Here is a 16,419-nt window from a genome sequence, read left to right on the forward strand (position 1 = left end):
TGTAGAAACTCGTGTTGGAGAGCTGCCGAGCAGCCTCTTGTTCATATTCCGACCTATTCATGATGACAACAGCACCTCCTTTGTCAGCCTTTTTGATTATGATGTCAGAGTTGTTTCTGAGGCTGTGGATGGCATTGCGTTCCGCATGGCTGAGGTTATGGGGCAAGTGATGCTGCTTTTCCACAAATCAGATGTCAAGAATTATAACATTCATAAACCAGTCGGAGAACACTTCAATCTCTCTGGTCACGCAATCACAGACATGAAGGTCGCTATCTTAAAACAAAAAAACTTCAAATCCAGACTCCAGCGAGAAACTGCTGAATTGGAATTCATTTGCAAATTGGATACTATTAATTTAGGCTTAAATAGAGACTGGGAGTGGCTAAGTCATTATGCAAGGTAGCCTGTTTCCTCTTGTTTTTTCCTACCCCCCCCCCAGATGTTCTGGTTTAACTTGGATTTAAACTTGAAGAGTGGTCAGTTTGGATGAGCTATTACCAGCAGGAGAGTGAGTTTGTGTGTGTATGGGGGTGGGGGGGATGTGAGAAAACCTGGATTTGTGCAGGAAATAGCCCAACTTGATTGTCATGCACATTGTGTAAAGAGTTGTCACTTTGGATGGGCTATCACCAGCAGGAGAGTGAATTTGTGTGGGGGGGTGGAGGGTGAGAAAACCTGGATTTGTGCTGGAAATGGCCCACCTGATGATCACTTTAGATAAGCTATTACCAGCAGGACAGTGGGGTGGGAGGAGGTATTGTTTCATATTCTCTGTGTATATATAAAGTCTGCTGCAGTTTCCACGATATGCATCTGATGAAGTGAGCTGTAGCTCACGAAAGCTTATGCTCTAATAAATTGGTTAGTCTCTAAGGTGCCACAAGTACTCCTTTTCTTTTTGTGTTAATCAAATAATTCTGGATTATTGATTGCAACACTGCAGTCCTCTAGATCAAATGCAAATTCTGTAGAATGCTTGAAAAAATAACTCCACCCCTGAAATTTGCAAAGCTGTCACATGTAGATCAATCTGCACTTTTAATCGGCAAACTTGATGTTTGTTTCAAGAGAGCAGTTCTTCAGTCTTTGCCCTCTAGGTCTTTCCTAGGAGCTGTTACTGCTAGTCTCCCAAAGTCTAGAGTTTGTGCAGAGACAGTTCTCAAAGGAGAAAGGAAGAAAGCCTACTCTAGGAATATATTGCCCCACCAGGTGTTCACTTGCCCAACCTCCCGCATCACTTTCTTTGGTGATACTCTAAGCTATTTTGAATAGCCGAAGCAACTGAAGAGCAGCTGAGGTCCTGTTATGTAACCTTTCAATAAACATTGGAGTCTCTGAGGGATTTTGTACAGCTCCACCATTTGCTAGTTTTGATCTCTCAGAACTCATCATACTCCTCTCCCAGGTGGTAGATCTGCACAGAAGATATTCTGGAACATGAGTTACAAGAATCTTTTCAGTGAACTGGTGGAAACCCAGACACAGCAATATTTTGCTAGTAAATGTGAATTGGAATCTGAAACAGAGTGGTCCAATTTCATTGTCCAAGCTGAGTAAAATACAGAAATAAACAACATAGTGTAAATAGAGAGGAGTAAATTAATTTTTTTATTTTAGATTTTATTAAAAGTGGTATTAGAGAGATGAGGTGGGAGAGGTAATTTTTTTTTTATTGAACCAACTTCTGTTGGTGAGAGAGACAAGCTTTTGAGTTACACAGAGCTATTCTTCAGTTCTGGGAAACTTAGGCTATATCTACACTAGAGACCTTACAGCAGCACAGTTGTACTGCTGTGTGGTCTTCTATGTATCCACTCTATGTCAGTGGGAGAGAGCTCTCCCATCAGCATAATAAAGCCACTCCCAACAAGCGGCGGTAGCTATGTCAGCGGGAGACTGTCTCCCACCAACATAGTGCTGTCCACACTGGTGCGTCTGTCATTGTAACTTACGTTGGTCAAGGGTTTGTTTTTGCACAACCCTGAGTGATGTAAGTTTTACCAATAAAAGTGCTAGAGTAGACATAGCCATAATCAGTGTGTCACAGCTGAATACAAGATGGAACAGATCGTTTAGCATAAGTCGTTAACACATGTTTCAAGGGAACATTCGAGGTGAAGTGGCCTGTTAACTCCCTTCAAGTGACAGGGAGGAAAGGAAAGCGGGGAGGGGCTAAAGGGGAGCAGCTGGAAGGGTTGTTAGTGAGTTGTAGATAGTTGTAATAAGCCATAAATCCAGTGTCTCTTTTCAGTCCATGATTTTTAGTGTCTAGTGAAGTTATGAATTTAAGCTCCCAGGCTCATCTTTTGAAAGTATTGTGCAGGTTTCCTGTGAGGATGAGAACTGATAGGTCAGATATAGAAGTGATTGCTTTGGTAAAAGTGGTATTAGTAACTCAAGGAAGATAAATATTTTATCTTTACAGTGTCCCTATAACGCACTGTAAAATTAACAGATGTATATATTTATGGCTTAATAAATACATAAATTCATTCATTCTTCCTTAAAGGCATTAATTCCCCACAAGCTTTAAAGAAAATTCTTTCATTGTCTGAAGAAGGAAGTTTGGACCGTCACAAGAAACAAGCTGAAGACACAATATCAAATGCATCTTCACAGTTGTCTTCTCCTCCCACATCACCACAGACCTCTCCAAGGAAAGGTATAAGATGTGCAACACTATCCATTCCTTTTCCTGAAACCTGCAGGCTTTAGAAATAACTATGAGGGGATCTTGGAGACAAATTGCTTGTCTAGATGAACAATTAGTGCACAGCAAGCTGGGGTGTAAATCTACAGCACACTGACTGTTCATGTGGACTCTGCTACCAAACTAAAAGTTCACTAGTGCACACGGATCTACTTGCATCTCAAAGCAGAGTAAGTCAAAGTGCCCTTTCAGTGTGTGGTAGCATGGTCCAGACCGACATTTAGCGTACAGCAGACTAGCGCACTGTAGATTTACATCACAGTTTGCCGCACGCTACGTGTGTGTCGAGATAAGCCCTAAGGGTGAAATCTTTTCCTACTTATGCTGCCACATGAGGATTGGCAGGGGAGTGGAGTAGTAGTGCCCAGGTGGATGCTCAGGAGCCATCCTGTTAGCAAAGCGCAGGAGGATGGGTTTAGAGTGTCCTGGAGCCATCACACTAAGCAACTCTCCTTACTGCTACTTCAGACGAACATGTCTCCTTCAGTTGCCTTCTACCAAAGGCAGTATACATGGGCAGTAGTTCAGAGCTCATAGTGGCACCTTGGAGCATCATTGGGTATAATAACCAAGCCCTCTGCTGATTTCTAAAGGAATTACTAGGTTAAAATCATTCCTCCCTGCTGTGCAATTGTGCTGGATGGAGAGGGATCCATGCAAGACAGCAAGGTTTTCCCTAGAGTGTTCAAGGCTCAGATCACTAAAGCATTACATTTCCTTTATGCGAACACCTTAGTCATCCCAAGAATCAAGGTGGAAGTTTGACACATGGCTTTGCACGATGAAGCTTTCTTTGCTGAGTTAATTTTAAATAATTTCATAGAAACTGTCTTAAAATATACTGGTAGAGATTACTGTCCAGTGTGACTGGCCAAAACTGCAAATGAGTTTAAACAAGATGATCTAAGACTCCTGATGAATTTCTGTCCTGTTTCCTTTTTCATTGTACTGGCTCTGGTTGTTAATTAAGAGAAAAAAGATCAAGTGCAGGCACTTGCCTTTCTTATATTTTTTAAAAAAATAAATAAATAAAGATTGTCACTATACAGCATATTCCTATCGCAGGTAACCTCGAGGTCATTTTCTCCTGCTATCCTTTTCAGAATAACATAGAAATCAATTTTAATGGCTGCCTGAGAGAAAGTTGTATTAAAAAATCTGTGTCAGAGTTGAGCCCCACAGAGTAAGAGCTCAGTCTTGTGATAGAGCTTGGACAGCTCTAGATTTCACTGTAGTAATAACTCCCACCGAATTGCACTGTGATGCTGAGAAATTGAAACTTGTGTGCATTTCATCTGGGTATCTCTCTCTCCTGTCTCTGTCAAATGGATATCTAAACTCTTTTCTCATCCTGTTGTTAGGTGGCAGTGGCAATCAACTGAGATATTATGGCTCCAGACAGTCGGATCTAACCAGTTCCTCCTCTTCTCTTGGAAGTGAGAACAGTAACAAGAATAACAATGCACCACGGACCTATAGGATAGGTGGGGTTTACAAAATCAAAAGGAAAAAGATCACAAGCACAATTGGCTAATGAGTATTTTTAAAAGGGATGAGGGGTCTGTCCTTCAAAAGTACAAATACATATCCAAAAGTACTGCTGAAGTGAGCTTTTCTAAGGGTGAGATAGAGGAGGTTCTTATGCAGAAATCCTTTGATGATCAGCTCGAGTCTTTGTAAGATCTCAGCATAATTTATCTCATAGACTTTAGCCAGGTGTGAAATTATATGAATTTGATCACATTCTATCAAGGCCAGTGCATTTATTGAAAAAGGAATCGGGATCAGATGAATGGAGGGGAAGTGTAGTACTGTATATTTGGTAAAGCAATCCATGAAAATGGTTCTAAACCTCAAAGCATTTCCAAGATTTAGTGGCACCATGAACTAATGTGTTTTCTTTCTTAACTTTAATCAGATTTGACGATGTTAGGGACAGATCCTCGGCTAGTATGAACTGTGTAGCTCCACTGAAATCTCTTTGAAGCTTAATGGTGATTTTCAAACTAAAAATAAAAATTGCATGCTTACATACAAAAGTATGTTGTTGAATGGCCTCTAACCTACCTTTTAAATTCTTTTTGTACAGCACCTTGCACAATGACTAGGGTTCCTGGTCACTACAATAATACAAATATTTTATAATAAAAATAATAGCTGATAGTGCATTCATCACAAAATTACATTTTAATAATTTACCTTCCTAAAGAACTGCTTTTCGGATAAGCTTTCTAAGGCTATGTGTACACTACCACTCATGTTGGCATAACTTAAGTCCCTCAGGGATGTGAGTAAGCCATCCTTTTGAGCAACATAAGTTACATTGACCTAAGCACTGGTGTGGACAGCACTATGTCAGTGGGAGAGCTTCTCCCGCCAACATAACGACAGCCTCTTGTTGGGGGTGGATTAATTAAGTCCATGGGAGAGCTCTCTCCCATCAGAGCATCTGGGCTAGAGAGCTTGCATCGGTACAGCTGCACCGCTGTAAGGTGTCTAGTGTAGCCATGGCCTAGGAAGTGTTAACTGCCTGAAAACAAAGGGTTAGATGGGTTTAGCTGACAAATCTCACATGCAGTGCTATAATCAAAGCCCATAACTGCGAGGTGATCAATCGTCTACATTCAAAGTATTCTTGACTCTGTTGCTCAAAATGTGGATACAAAATTAGGGAGCATGCTAAAGTAAATGACTTTGTCTTGGAGGGAATGACTCTTGTAGCACCTCACATAAGTGGAGCAAACATTGGAAACTTGTTTGGATAAGATAGATAGTGAAGGTCAGATGAATGGTACATAGGAATGTAGGAATTGCCATACTATCAGACCTAAGGTCCATGTGATCCAGTATTCTGTCTCTGTCAGTGGCCATTACCAGAAGCATCAGAGGAACCTTTAAGAAAGCAGCAGTACGTACATATGAAATAATCTGCTTCGCCACATAGATCTCATCGTGATCTCTGTTAGAGATTGGTTTAAACCCTGAAGTATGAGACTTTAATATCCCATCCAAAATTTCTGTTATCATTAATTATTGTAATTCTGTTATGCTGTTGGATATTCGGTTATACAAGAAATGTCAAATCCCTTTTTAATTCTTGCTACTTTCTTGGCCTCGGTTACTTCCTGTGGCAATGAGCTCCACACGTGAGTTCCACACTGTGTGAAAAAGTATTTCGGATTATCAGTTTTGAATTTGCCACTGTTGAATTTTTCTAAATGTTGTCAAATGCTTAATTTCATTATGATATGAGACAGAGAGCAGAAGTTGTTAGTTTGCCTTCTCTATACTGTACACATATACATTGGAAATAATTTCAAACAGCAGAATTAGGTGCTCAACAATTGTTTACCTTCTGTCGTCAAACAGAAATCCCCAATAACATTTTTAAATGGTGGTGTTTCCAAAACACTTGCTTTGTTTTGACTTCTTTTGTCCAAAGGAAATACAGGCAGTGATGAAGAAAGTAAACCAAATGTTAGAATGGGACCAAGAGATGGGATGGAGAATAAGGAAAATACTTTAATTACATTATCTAATTCAGTGGAAAATCCTCATCTAAAATAGTGTGTTCAGTTCTGGTCACCCCACCTCCGAAAGGGTTATGAAAAAATTATGGAAGGGGGTTTAGCCGAGGGTGAGGGGAATGATTAAGAGAATGCAAAAACTCTCCTATGAAGAGAGATCGAAAAGATTAGGATTGGTTACCTGACAAAGGAGATGAATTAAAAGGGGTAGGATAAAAAATAACTTTTATAAGAGAGGGTAGATTAGGATCTTCTGTTCACCTTGTTTCATAATATGAACTTGAAAGCTGGTAAATTCAAAACTGGTAAAAAGAAATCATTTTTCACAACTAGCTTGTGGAATGTGTTACAGGTAGAACTGAGGCCAAAAGCATAGCAGAATTCAAAAAAGGTAAGATATTTATACAGATAACATGTATTTCCAGCGTTGTTATAGCAAATACTTAAAGGTTTGGAAGGAATATAATTCCTCATACTTCAGGACTGAAGGCCAACTTTAACTATTGGCAGTTAGAAGGAAACTTTCTCTAGGGACAGAGGGTAACACTGTAAGGTATTTTGCACCTTTCCCTGAGTGGCCCACTGTTGAAAACAGGATTCTGGACTACATGGGCTACTGGCCTCATCCAGCATGGCAGTTCCTATGTTCCAAGCCCCCCATAGTCTGTGTTAACATACATAGACATAAACAGTATTGCAAGACTGGGTATTAAGTCCTACAAAGGGAAATATTTTAATATAATTCTAGAGATCCAAAAATGACAGGAAGTGATAAATTTGGCAGTAGTTTTGTAAAGACTTCTAAATACAAATATTTCATGTTGCCACTGATCTTTAAACCTACATTCAGAAATAAAACAGCTGCATTTGAATGATGGTCTTGTTGCATATTTTTGTTGCATACAGTACTGCTCTTCTTGATGAAGTGTGTCCATAATTATATTTGCTCCAATAGCACTGTTATTGAATATCTATGCTAATGCTTGAACTTATGTTTAAGTCTTTTGGTTGTAAATTTAGAATGTCTATTTAATGTTATTCTGGTCCTTATGCAGGTTATACTTTGGCTCCTAGTGGCACGGTGGATAACTTTTCAGATTCTGGTCACAGTGAAATTTCTTCGAGATCTAGTATTGTCAGCAATTCTTCATTTGACTCCATGCCAGTCTCACTGCATGATGAGAGGAGACAGAGGCATTCTGTCAGTATTGTGGAGACTAATCTTGGTGTGGGGAGAATTGATAGAAGAGCCATGATTGAACCAGATCAATACAGCTTAGGGTAGGAATTGTATATATTTACGTTTTTTAAAAAACTCTCTTCTGCATCTGTTGTAGAAATTTCCTCCCTTCTGTGAGAGAAAAATTCCCCTCTCTCCTTCTAGGTCACCACTTCTATATTACCCCTGTTTTTATAATGCTTTACATTCAGATGAGAAAATATACCCAATCCCACATTGTTCTAATGTCTACAGCAGCGCCAGTAACTACATGCACCTGCTCTTCACCTTTAGAGCATTTATAAATGCTACAGCTGATCCTCACCCCTGTGGCAGGCTAGTGTTGTGACAAGAAGTGTCTTAAGTACAGTATTATCCTTATTTTACAGATGGAAACCTTTCAACTGAATCCCAAAGTATGCCACATTTTCATCTATACCTTTTTTAGTAACTGCTGACGTGCTTTGTTGTCAAGAATAGCCTTACAAAAAGAATGCCCTGTTCTCAAAATTGACCATGTCATTAGTTAGTTCTGATTACATTAAACTTTGGATATAGGAAATCTATGCTGTAGATGATGCTTGTATCGACTGTGTTTTTCATTAGCTATCAAATTCTCTTGGCTTGTAAAGCAATGAAAGTTTCACCGTTCTGATTTGCTGATTATCACTTATGATATCATTGTAAAATTTCTCTTCCTTTCTTTCTGTCTTTTACATCTAGTTCATATGCACCATTGTCAGAGAATAGAGGCCTGTATGCTGGAGCAACTGTGCTTTCTTCTCCCAGTACAGAAGAGCTATCACAGGATCAGGGGGATCGCGCTTCACTTGATGCTGCAGACAGTGGCCGCGGCAGCTGGACTTCTTGCTCAAGCGGTTCTCATGACAACATACAGACAATACAACACCAGAGAAGCTGGGAGACTCTTCCTTTTGGACATGTTCATTTCGATAGTTCAGGCGATGGGGCAGGATTATGGGCCTCAGGCAGTCATATGGACCAGATGATGTTCCCCGATCATGGCACAAAATATGGCAGGCAGAGTCAAGGTAGGGAGGGCCTTGATCAAGCACAGTCCAGAGCAAGCTGGGCATCCTCAACAGGCTACTGGGGAGAGGACTCAGAAGGTGATACAGGTACCATAAAGCGGCGGGGTGGGAAGGATGTTTCAATTGAAGCTGAAACAAGTAGCATAACATCTGTAACAGCAGAGGAGTCAAAGCCAGCTCCCATGTCCTCTCATATAACTGTATCATCAAGTAGTGCAAAGGGGCTTATTGGTAAGTTATATTTTGTTTACCACGAAGTATCCTGTTCATTTACATATAGATGTGAATTTACTATATAAGTATTTTGCTTTAATCTGATTTGTTTTTAAAGCAAAAAGCACAGTCAATTTGTAGTTTCTCTCAAATTTTGCCCTTCAATTGTGTGTTTGCTGCTGAGAAAAGCATCACTTTGTAACGTAGATACTCATTCCTGAGTTATGTGGCCTCTTGTACTTCCTTCCCAAGTGCCATAAAATTAAGAACTCAACTAAACTGTTGGTAGTTTTTTGAGATGCTAGTGTATTTACATCACCATTTTCAAGCTTGGGTGACTGGAGTAAGGCACCGAAGCCTGTAAGCAGGGATCTCATTAAATGTGACCTGACTTTCAGTGTTCTACTCTACAAGTCCCTGTGACTTCAGTGGTAGCTGTGGATGTTCATCACCTCTGAAAATTGGGTCACTCTTAGTCCCTAAATAAATGCGTTGTGCAGGAGGTCAGACTAGATGATCATAATGGTCCCTTCTGACCTTAGTATCTATGAAAAAAAAAACTTCAGATACCCTCGTTTGAAGATGTTTGCCTTGGTGCCTAGGAAATCAAGGACCTGGAACACTAGGACAGACCTTTTGCTAAAGGAAGTGAGGTTACTTTTTAAAATATTTTTTTGTTGTGTTGAATTTTTGTCCAGGTATTACCCTCTTTACCTACGCAAGATAGATTTGGCCAATCTGAGGCCGCTGGTTTCTGTAACCATTTTATTCCCTCAGATCTCTCCCCCATTTCAGTCTACCCTCATCCTGAAGGAACATACGGCATTGCGTAAGAACTATCTGGTCTGCCAGCGTGACAATGTAGTTAGGGCATAATGAAAAACATCTTTCCATTCAGAGACAAAATATATTACTTAGCAATGGACCCAGCCCCCAAAGTTTGATCTGCAGATTTGAATTTCCTTGAAGGATGAAAGAGAACAGATGTTTTGGTTGAGGCCTATCTCTAATACTACTCACATCATGTAGTTTCCTTTAGCATGTGGAATGACAGGCTTCATAAATGTGCTTCCAGGCTCTGCTCTTGAGCAAGTTAGCAAACATCCCACCATGCCACTTAGAGGTCTGTTTCTAAAATAATCTAGTTTATAAAGATTTCAGAAATATAAGAGAAGCCTGAAAATTCCAGCCATTTCAGTTCCATCCAATTCAGCATCAGTAGAAACTTGCTGCTTCATTATTATTATCCTTGCACAGCTCTTCCCCACAGAAGCAGCATAATTAATCTTCCCATGGTCATATCAGTTTAACTCTATATTGGTCCTATGCAGCTGATGAAGTACTGTGATCAGGAACAGGAGCACTCATAATTCTGGGGACAAGATGTGAGTGGGGTCAAAGTGAAAGAAAACAAGGAAACAAATGGGGGTAGGGTGAAGTGAGACCAACCTGCTAGTGAACATGTTGCAGCACATCAGAGTTGATTTTGGGCACTAACAGGCAAGTGAGGAAAGAGGTTAAGAGAAAACAAGATGGTTTATGTTTTCAAGAGTGAGAAAAAAGAAGAGTAGGAGGGAAGGGAAGAGACAAACACATGAAAGTGAAGGTAGGAGAAGGCACAGAAAATTTGTAACAGAAGCCAGAGGAAAGAATAGTGAATAGTTTGATGTTGGCGGAGAGAAAGTTATATTTGAGATTTTAAGATACCAATCTGTTTCAGAAACTCTTAAAACCTCTTTAAAATTTCTTCCACGCTCCCTCCACCTAAATTGCATTTGGAAAAGAGCCACTATTCAAACAGTTATTCAATACCATTGGCCTTATGTTAGAGATTAGTGCCTATTATTTTAACATGGTGAATTTCACATTAAATAATTCTGAGGGAGCTTTTTCCATGAGATTCACCATGCTCTGAACTACAAGAAAGAAAGAAACGGCCTTTATGCATCATCCTTTCAAATACTGTAAATAGAAAGGTTTAACAGATCTGTTCTGTCACACTAGATGAATGCACTGGCTACATGTTTATTAATATTTCTATGTTTAGTGTCAACACTGTAATTTAAAAGCTCATAATTAAGAGTCAAAGTGACCACCTTGGTGCCCTTGTGAAGTCTTTCTAAATATAGACTCAAAAACACTATACTGCAGTAGTTCATACTCTACCGTTGGTCTTCTCTACCAGAGGTCTAAAAGTTCTTTTTCAGTATATGTGCATTTTGTTTATCCTCTGTGTTGACAGTTTAACCACTCCTGTACAAACATATGCTGTCCTTTCCTTAAGGAGTTAAGCTATCTACGAACATTAGGAAATTGACCAATGCTATCCTGGGACCAAGACTGAAACAACAGCACTGCAAACAATAATTAGTCATCATTTTTTAAAAGTTTAATGGTACAGTAGAAGTGTGTTTTAGGGAGGAATTTGAAGGACAGAATTAATTCCGTAAATGACACAAAACCAGTGGAAGACCCTAAATGGGGAAATGCAGATTTTTCCCATTGTTGATTTGTCTTTTCCCATGTCATGACTGATTTTAGAAAGGATTTTCTTGAGATCTTAATTAATATGCACCTAACGAAAACAGTTACTCTAAAGAGATTTAGACTCCCTGACTAAAGTTTTCATGTTGGTGGGGTTTTTAACCTCTGAAAATGTTTTCAATTGCTTAATTTCACAGTTCTTAAACTACTTGTCTCATTATCTGATTTGTGTTTCTAACACCTGTGGGGCAGGCATAGCAACTTCTGCAGCCTGAAAGACATCTTAATAAGAAGCTAGCATAAAACTGAATAAGCAGAGGGAATTTTTCCAAACTCAAGGACTTTTGTTCACAACTGAATGTGTGCCATTGCTCCTTTATCTGGGCAGTCTACATATTTTTTTAAATGAGATGATGGGACTTGAGTTGTTTGAATTTGTGAGTGCTCCCTTTTTTTCTTGATGGGTAGTATTTAAAAGCTCCAGAGTATAGTATATCAGGTATGGACCCGTGGAGACCTATGTGCTTTATTTCATGTGCTGTGAGCAGTCCCATTGACTTCAATGGGTAATTATATTGACTTGTATAAGTTCTTGCAGATTCAGGGTTTTAGTGGAGGCGACACTTAATTTGCATAATTCTATTGCATGTACAGTTTAATGGACAGTAAGATATTTTTGTCCTGTACTAAAAGTTAGAGGCTTAGCCAAGTATAACCATTGCCTGCATGATGGAAGCACAGTCATGCTGTATATACTGTGTTTTACCAAAAGTATTTCTTACATGATTTCTGTTTTAAGGTGATATATAATGTTGATATGTGTATAATATTTAAATCTTATCCTGTTTGTCTCGATTTCGTCGATATATTTCTTTTTCTCATTGCTCAAATTCGGTTTTGAACATATTGTCCCTAGTTACTGTCTCTTATAGTAGTGTATTATTTTTCTGCAGCACGAAAAGAAGGTCGATATCGAGAACCACCTCCAACTCCCCCTGGTTATGTAGGAATACCTATTGCAGACTTTGCGGAAGGAGTTTCCCATCCAACTAGAAAACCTCCGGATTACAACGTAGCACTTCAGAGGTCTAGGATGTTAGCACGGACATGTGAGACCCAGGGGACTTCAACTTTGCAGCAGCAATCACACGGTCACTCAGCTAGCAGGCCTGTGAACAAACCTCAGTGGCACAAACCAAACGAGTCAGACCCACGTCTTGCTCACTATCAGTCTCAAGGGTTTTCCACAGAGGAGGATGGTAAATTTCTAATGTTTTCAAAACATTAATTAAGGGCTAGATTTAAACAGTCCATGAGCACTTTAACATGCATTGGAAATTCTGGCCCTAAATGTAATTGTTTTTCCACCTATGGATTTTTTAGGGTTTTTTTTTTTTTTACCTTTTGTTTCTAACTTAAATTAGACTCTGGCATAAGACAGTTATTTAAAAAATGTTGAGTTAGAAGTTTTGTGCAGTCTTTATTCAATTGACCTCTGCAGCTGAGCATACCAAGGAAATATTTCAAGCTTCATTAATTTTTTTTCCCCAAATTTTCATGTGACTGAGAGAATTTATGAATTCGCCCACAGATGTTCTGACATTTCCACGAGTGAACACTGTTATAAACAATTGCGGCCTCAGAAGTTTTAATTTAAATAAAAGCATTTGAAAATGAAGTGGTTTGTGGACAACTACAACCAGGGCCAACCACAAGATACCTCACTAAGCTATTAGAGATTTAGTAGTCTCTGGCTGAATGTTGTGTTTTCCAGGAGGAGGGAAAGCCAAGCCCACCCAGATACGGTGCTTCTATGTCTTATTTTCTTTGGAAATACATTTCCAAAGAAATACACTCTTGATGATTCTATAGTTAAAGCTGGCTTGCTTCATTTAAAATAACAAAGCATGCTCTGAATTTATGATTTTGAGATTTTTACCTTAAGGGAAAAGGGAGGGAAAAATAATTACCTGTAGTAAATAAATATATGCTTAATTTTTACAGAAGAATGGAATATGTGTGAACACAGCAAATTTATTTCATTCAATAGCAATCTAGTTTTAAACTGATTAAAATTTATTTTCCCCCCATCCTATTGTTTGCAGAAGATGAACAAGTCTCTGCCGTCTAAGAATTGGGGCTTTTCTGGATCCAGAGTGAGCCACCTTAAAGGAGAGCACAAGAAGACGTCCCTAGTATAGGAGCCTTGGAACTATAATTAAAGGATGGTAGACCTGTTTGCCTCCTTCCCTGCCTTAAAGCAGCATGGGGCTTCTTCTCCCCCGTTCCTCCCTCCTTTCCCCTTGCATGTGAAATACTGTGAAGAAATCGCCCTGGCACTTTTCAAACTGTGTTGCTTGAAATGCACAGTGCAGCAATCTCCAAACTACCACTGTCGCTGTCTGCCACATCACACAGTATCATTCCAAATTCCAAGATCATCACATCAAGATGATTAACTCTGGCTGCATTTCCCAATGCCTGGAAGGGTTTTGAAATCTTCCTTTTAGATTTTAATCACAATCCTAGCACTTCATCTCATTGGGATAATGAGATACGCTAGTTGTCGAACGACATTGAGCCTTTAACGTACAAAGAGAAAAATGCATTGAAATCCTTCAAGTATACAATGCTTGTTTGCTTGTTTACAATGCCTTTGTTACAGTGCTGTATGTTGTTGTGTTCAGAGAGCAAATGTTACACCTGCATAATAATTACAGTATTATTTCATACTTTTTAGTAGGGTTGCCAGCCTGGGCTCCCAAAAAAAACAAAACTGATATGGCTGAGCAGGGCAGAACGGGTTATAGGATACAGCCTTTCGTTGACCACTTAGCTCCACTCTTAAAGTGCCCCACCCTGGAGTCTTAGGAAGTTTGTAAATCATAAGATAGTATTTTGAAATGGGTCTAGCATCAATGCAGAAGTAAATACTTGCAACTATCTGATGGAGGAAAACAGGACAACTTGTATAGTTTGTACCATACAATTTGTATACCTGTGCCTTGTGGAATACAGGATGGCAGAGTTTAAAAAAAAAAAAAGAGACAGATGGTAAACCCCACCTTTAAATTATATTTTTGTCTTACTATGGTTAGAAGGTTAGTTACTTTAAGAGAAAAATTAACTGGATAACATTGCAGTGAAGGCAATTTGGGATGTCACAGCTAATGTCAGCTGTTATTACTGATCTAATAATCTCTCTCTATTGACTTGGCAGTAGGGAATAAACGAGCCTTTAAATTATGAAAAAAACACATTTAGACACGCCAGCCTTTGCAATGCAGAAATAGTCACAACTGTTAATGGCTTTATGGAACACTGCATGTGTAGAGAAGGCCAATGTGTAGCAACCACCTGCTCACAGCTGCTATTAACCCTATAATGACTGAAATGATCCTTCCCTTCTATTTTTGTGTTGTTTTTGCACAGACTCCGGAAAAGTGAAGGCTGCCAATCCGAGTAGTACTCAAATGTGAGGAACTGCTGGTCTTGGATTTTTTTTTCCATTGAACTCAGCTGATCATATTGATCAGTAGGTGAACGTAAATAGCTTCAACTTTAAAGATCAAATTGCAGTGTTTTTTCACTGTATCAAACAATGTCAGTGCTTTATTTAATTATTCTCTCTCCTGTAATCATGGCTTTTGTCTATTTGCTTATATATCTCATTGTCAATTATGAATTTGTAATTTTACATGTAATATGCATTATTTGCCAGTTTTATTATATAGGCTATGGACCTCATGTGCATATAGAAAGACAGAAACCTAGCTCTATCACAAGTTGCACAAATATTATATAAGCATTAAGTAATTGTAGACCATAGGACTGCTAATCTCAGTTCACTCTGTGATGTCAAGTGCAGAATGTACAATTAACTGGTGATTTCCTCATACTTTTGATACTACTTGTACCTGTATGTCTTTTAGAAAGACATTGGTGGAGTCTGTATCCCTTTTGTATTTTTAATACAATAATTGTACATATTGGTTATATTTTTGTTGAAAATGGTAGAAATGTACTATGTTTATGCTTCTACATCCGATTTGTATGAAGCTGAAAAATAAATAAATATAACAGTCCATTAATGCAGTCCATATTGATTCTTACACATTTTACATGTTCATCATATTTGAGCAAATTCAATTTTGAAAATAATTCACTGTACATGAATATTTAAGGAATACTGTCAAGTAACAGGCACAAAATTGAAGTGGAGATTTTTTTAAACCCACTGTAGTGTTGCCAATAAATTAGTATATCCATTACTAAACCAAAATGGCCAGCAGAGGCATTAGAGTGGCAAGGATTTTGCTGACATCATTGCTGTTGATACACAGACAAGCAAGGTAAATAAGGAGGGCCATGTTGGTTTGGGACTCCATGAGACTCATGGGGCAGTGAATCCATATTTACAAAATTTGGGGTGGGGAGAAGATGGAAAGACATGTTACCTTCTTAGAAACGTGAAACTATTGCATGTAATGAAAAGTACCTGAGAGTATCCCTTTTAACAAAAGCCAGATGCTGTAATCTATATAATGTCCCAAGTGTTTGTTCTTTTGTGGATGTTGTGAACTCTAAGCTACTTGTAATTGGGTACAAGAGACTGGTTTAAAACATTTTTTCTTAGCCTATCCATTGGTTATATTTGGCTTGTATTTAAAAAAAAAAAAGTCAAGTATTATTTCCAAATGCAAGTTACTGCTTTGGAGAGAAGAGCAAAAAATGGTTTGTTTGGATTTTCACTATAACCCTTCATAAGGTGACCCTAAAACACCCCTCTCAAGCTCAAATAATGTGTGTAGTACCAGTTTTCATAAAAGAACACTGGACATGTAAGAGTCAAGTGATCATTGCAGTTACTTTTAATCTCTGGAATATGTGCCCCTTAACGCCCGGTAAATTTTAACTAGGATTGGATTTTTAGGGGGAGGTGGTGTGTTGTTTTTTCAGTAACTAATCCATCTTAATCTGTGGCTCATGCCGCTGGGTAAATTTCAACAAGCCAGATCAGGGCTATCACAGTAATAACTTTTCTTATGATATTAACATAAAGGGAATAAAAATTTGTTTTACATTCAATACTTTATAAATATTTCTCCTACAAACATTGGTTCTTAGGGTATACTAATCATGACAGATTTTTTTGATTGACAGTGATTTTCCCCCAGTCGGTGTGGTGATGTGTGTGATTCACTTGCAAGT

General features: G+C 38.7%; 1 protein-coding gene across 14 annotated transcripts in view; it reads left to right on the forward strand.

Moving 5' to 3' along the window:
* Nucleotides 1-15,288, forward strand: part of RAPGEF2 (Rap guanine nucleotide exchange factor 2) — a 307,277-nt gene extending 291,989 nt beyond the window's left edge. For 7 of the 14 annotated variants that reach the window (XM_073341476.1, XM_073341478.1, XM_073341477.1 and 4 more), the window contains 6 exons: nucleotides 2,513-2,665; nucleotides 4,075-4,197; nucleotides 7,296-7,521; nucleotides 8,183-8,742; nucleotides 12,162-12,467; nucleotides 13,314-15,288. In XM_073341476.1, coding sequence (XP_073197577.1) covers nucleotides 2,513-2,665; nucleotides 4,075-4,197; nucleotides 7,296-7,521; nucleotides 8,183-8,742; nucleotides 12,162-12,467; nucleotides 13,314-13,339 — 1,394 coding nt within the window. In that variant the 3' untranslated portion in view covers nucleotides 13,340-15,288. The remainder of the gene's footprint in view (nucleotides 1-2,512; nucleotides 2,666-4,074; nucleotides 4,198-7,295; nucleotides 7,522-8,182; nucleotides 8,743-12,161; nucleotides 12,468-13,313) is intronic. The other 7 variants (XM_073341482.1, XM_073341483.1, XM_073341484.1 and 4 more) reach the window with 3 other exon arrangements.
* Nucleotides 15,289-16,419: the final 1,131 nt, after the last annotated feature.

This window comes from Lepidochelys kempii, chromosome 4 (genome assembly GCF_965140265.1).
Source record: "Lepidochelys kempii isolate rLepKem1 chromosome 4, rLepKem1.hap2, whole genome shotgun sequence".
NCBI lineage: Eukaryota > Metazoa > Chordata > Testudines > Cheloniidae > Lepidochelys > Lepidochelys kempii.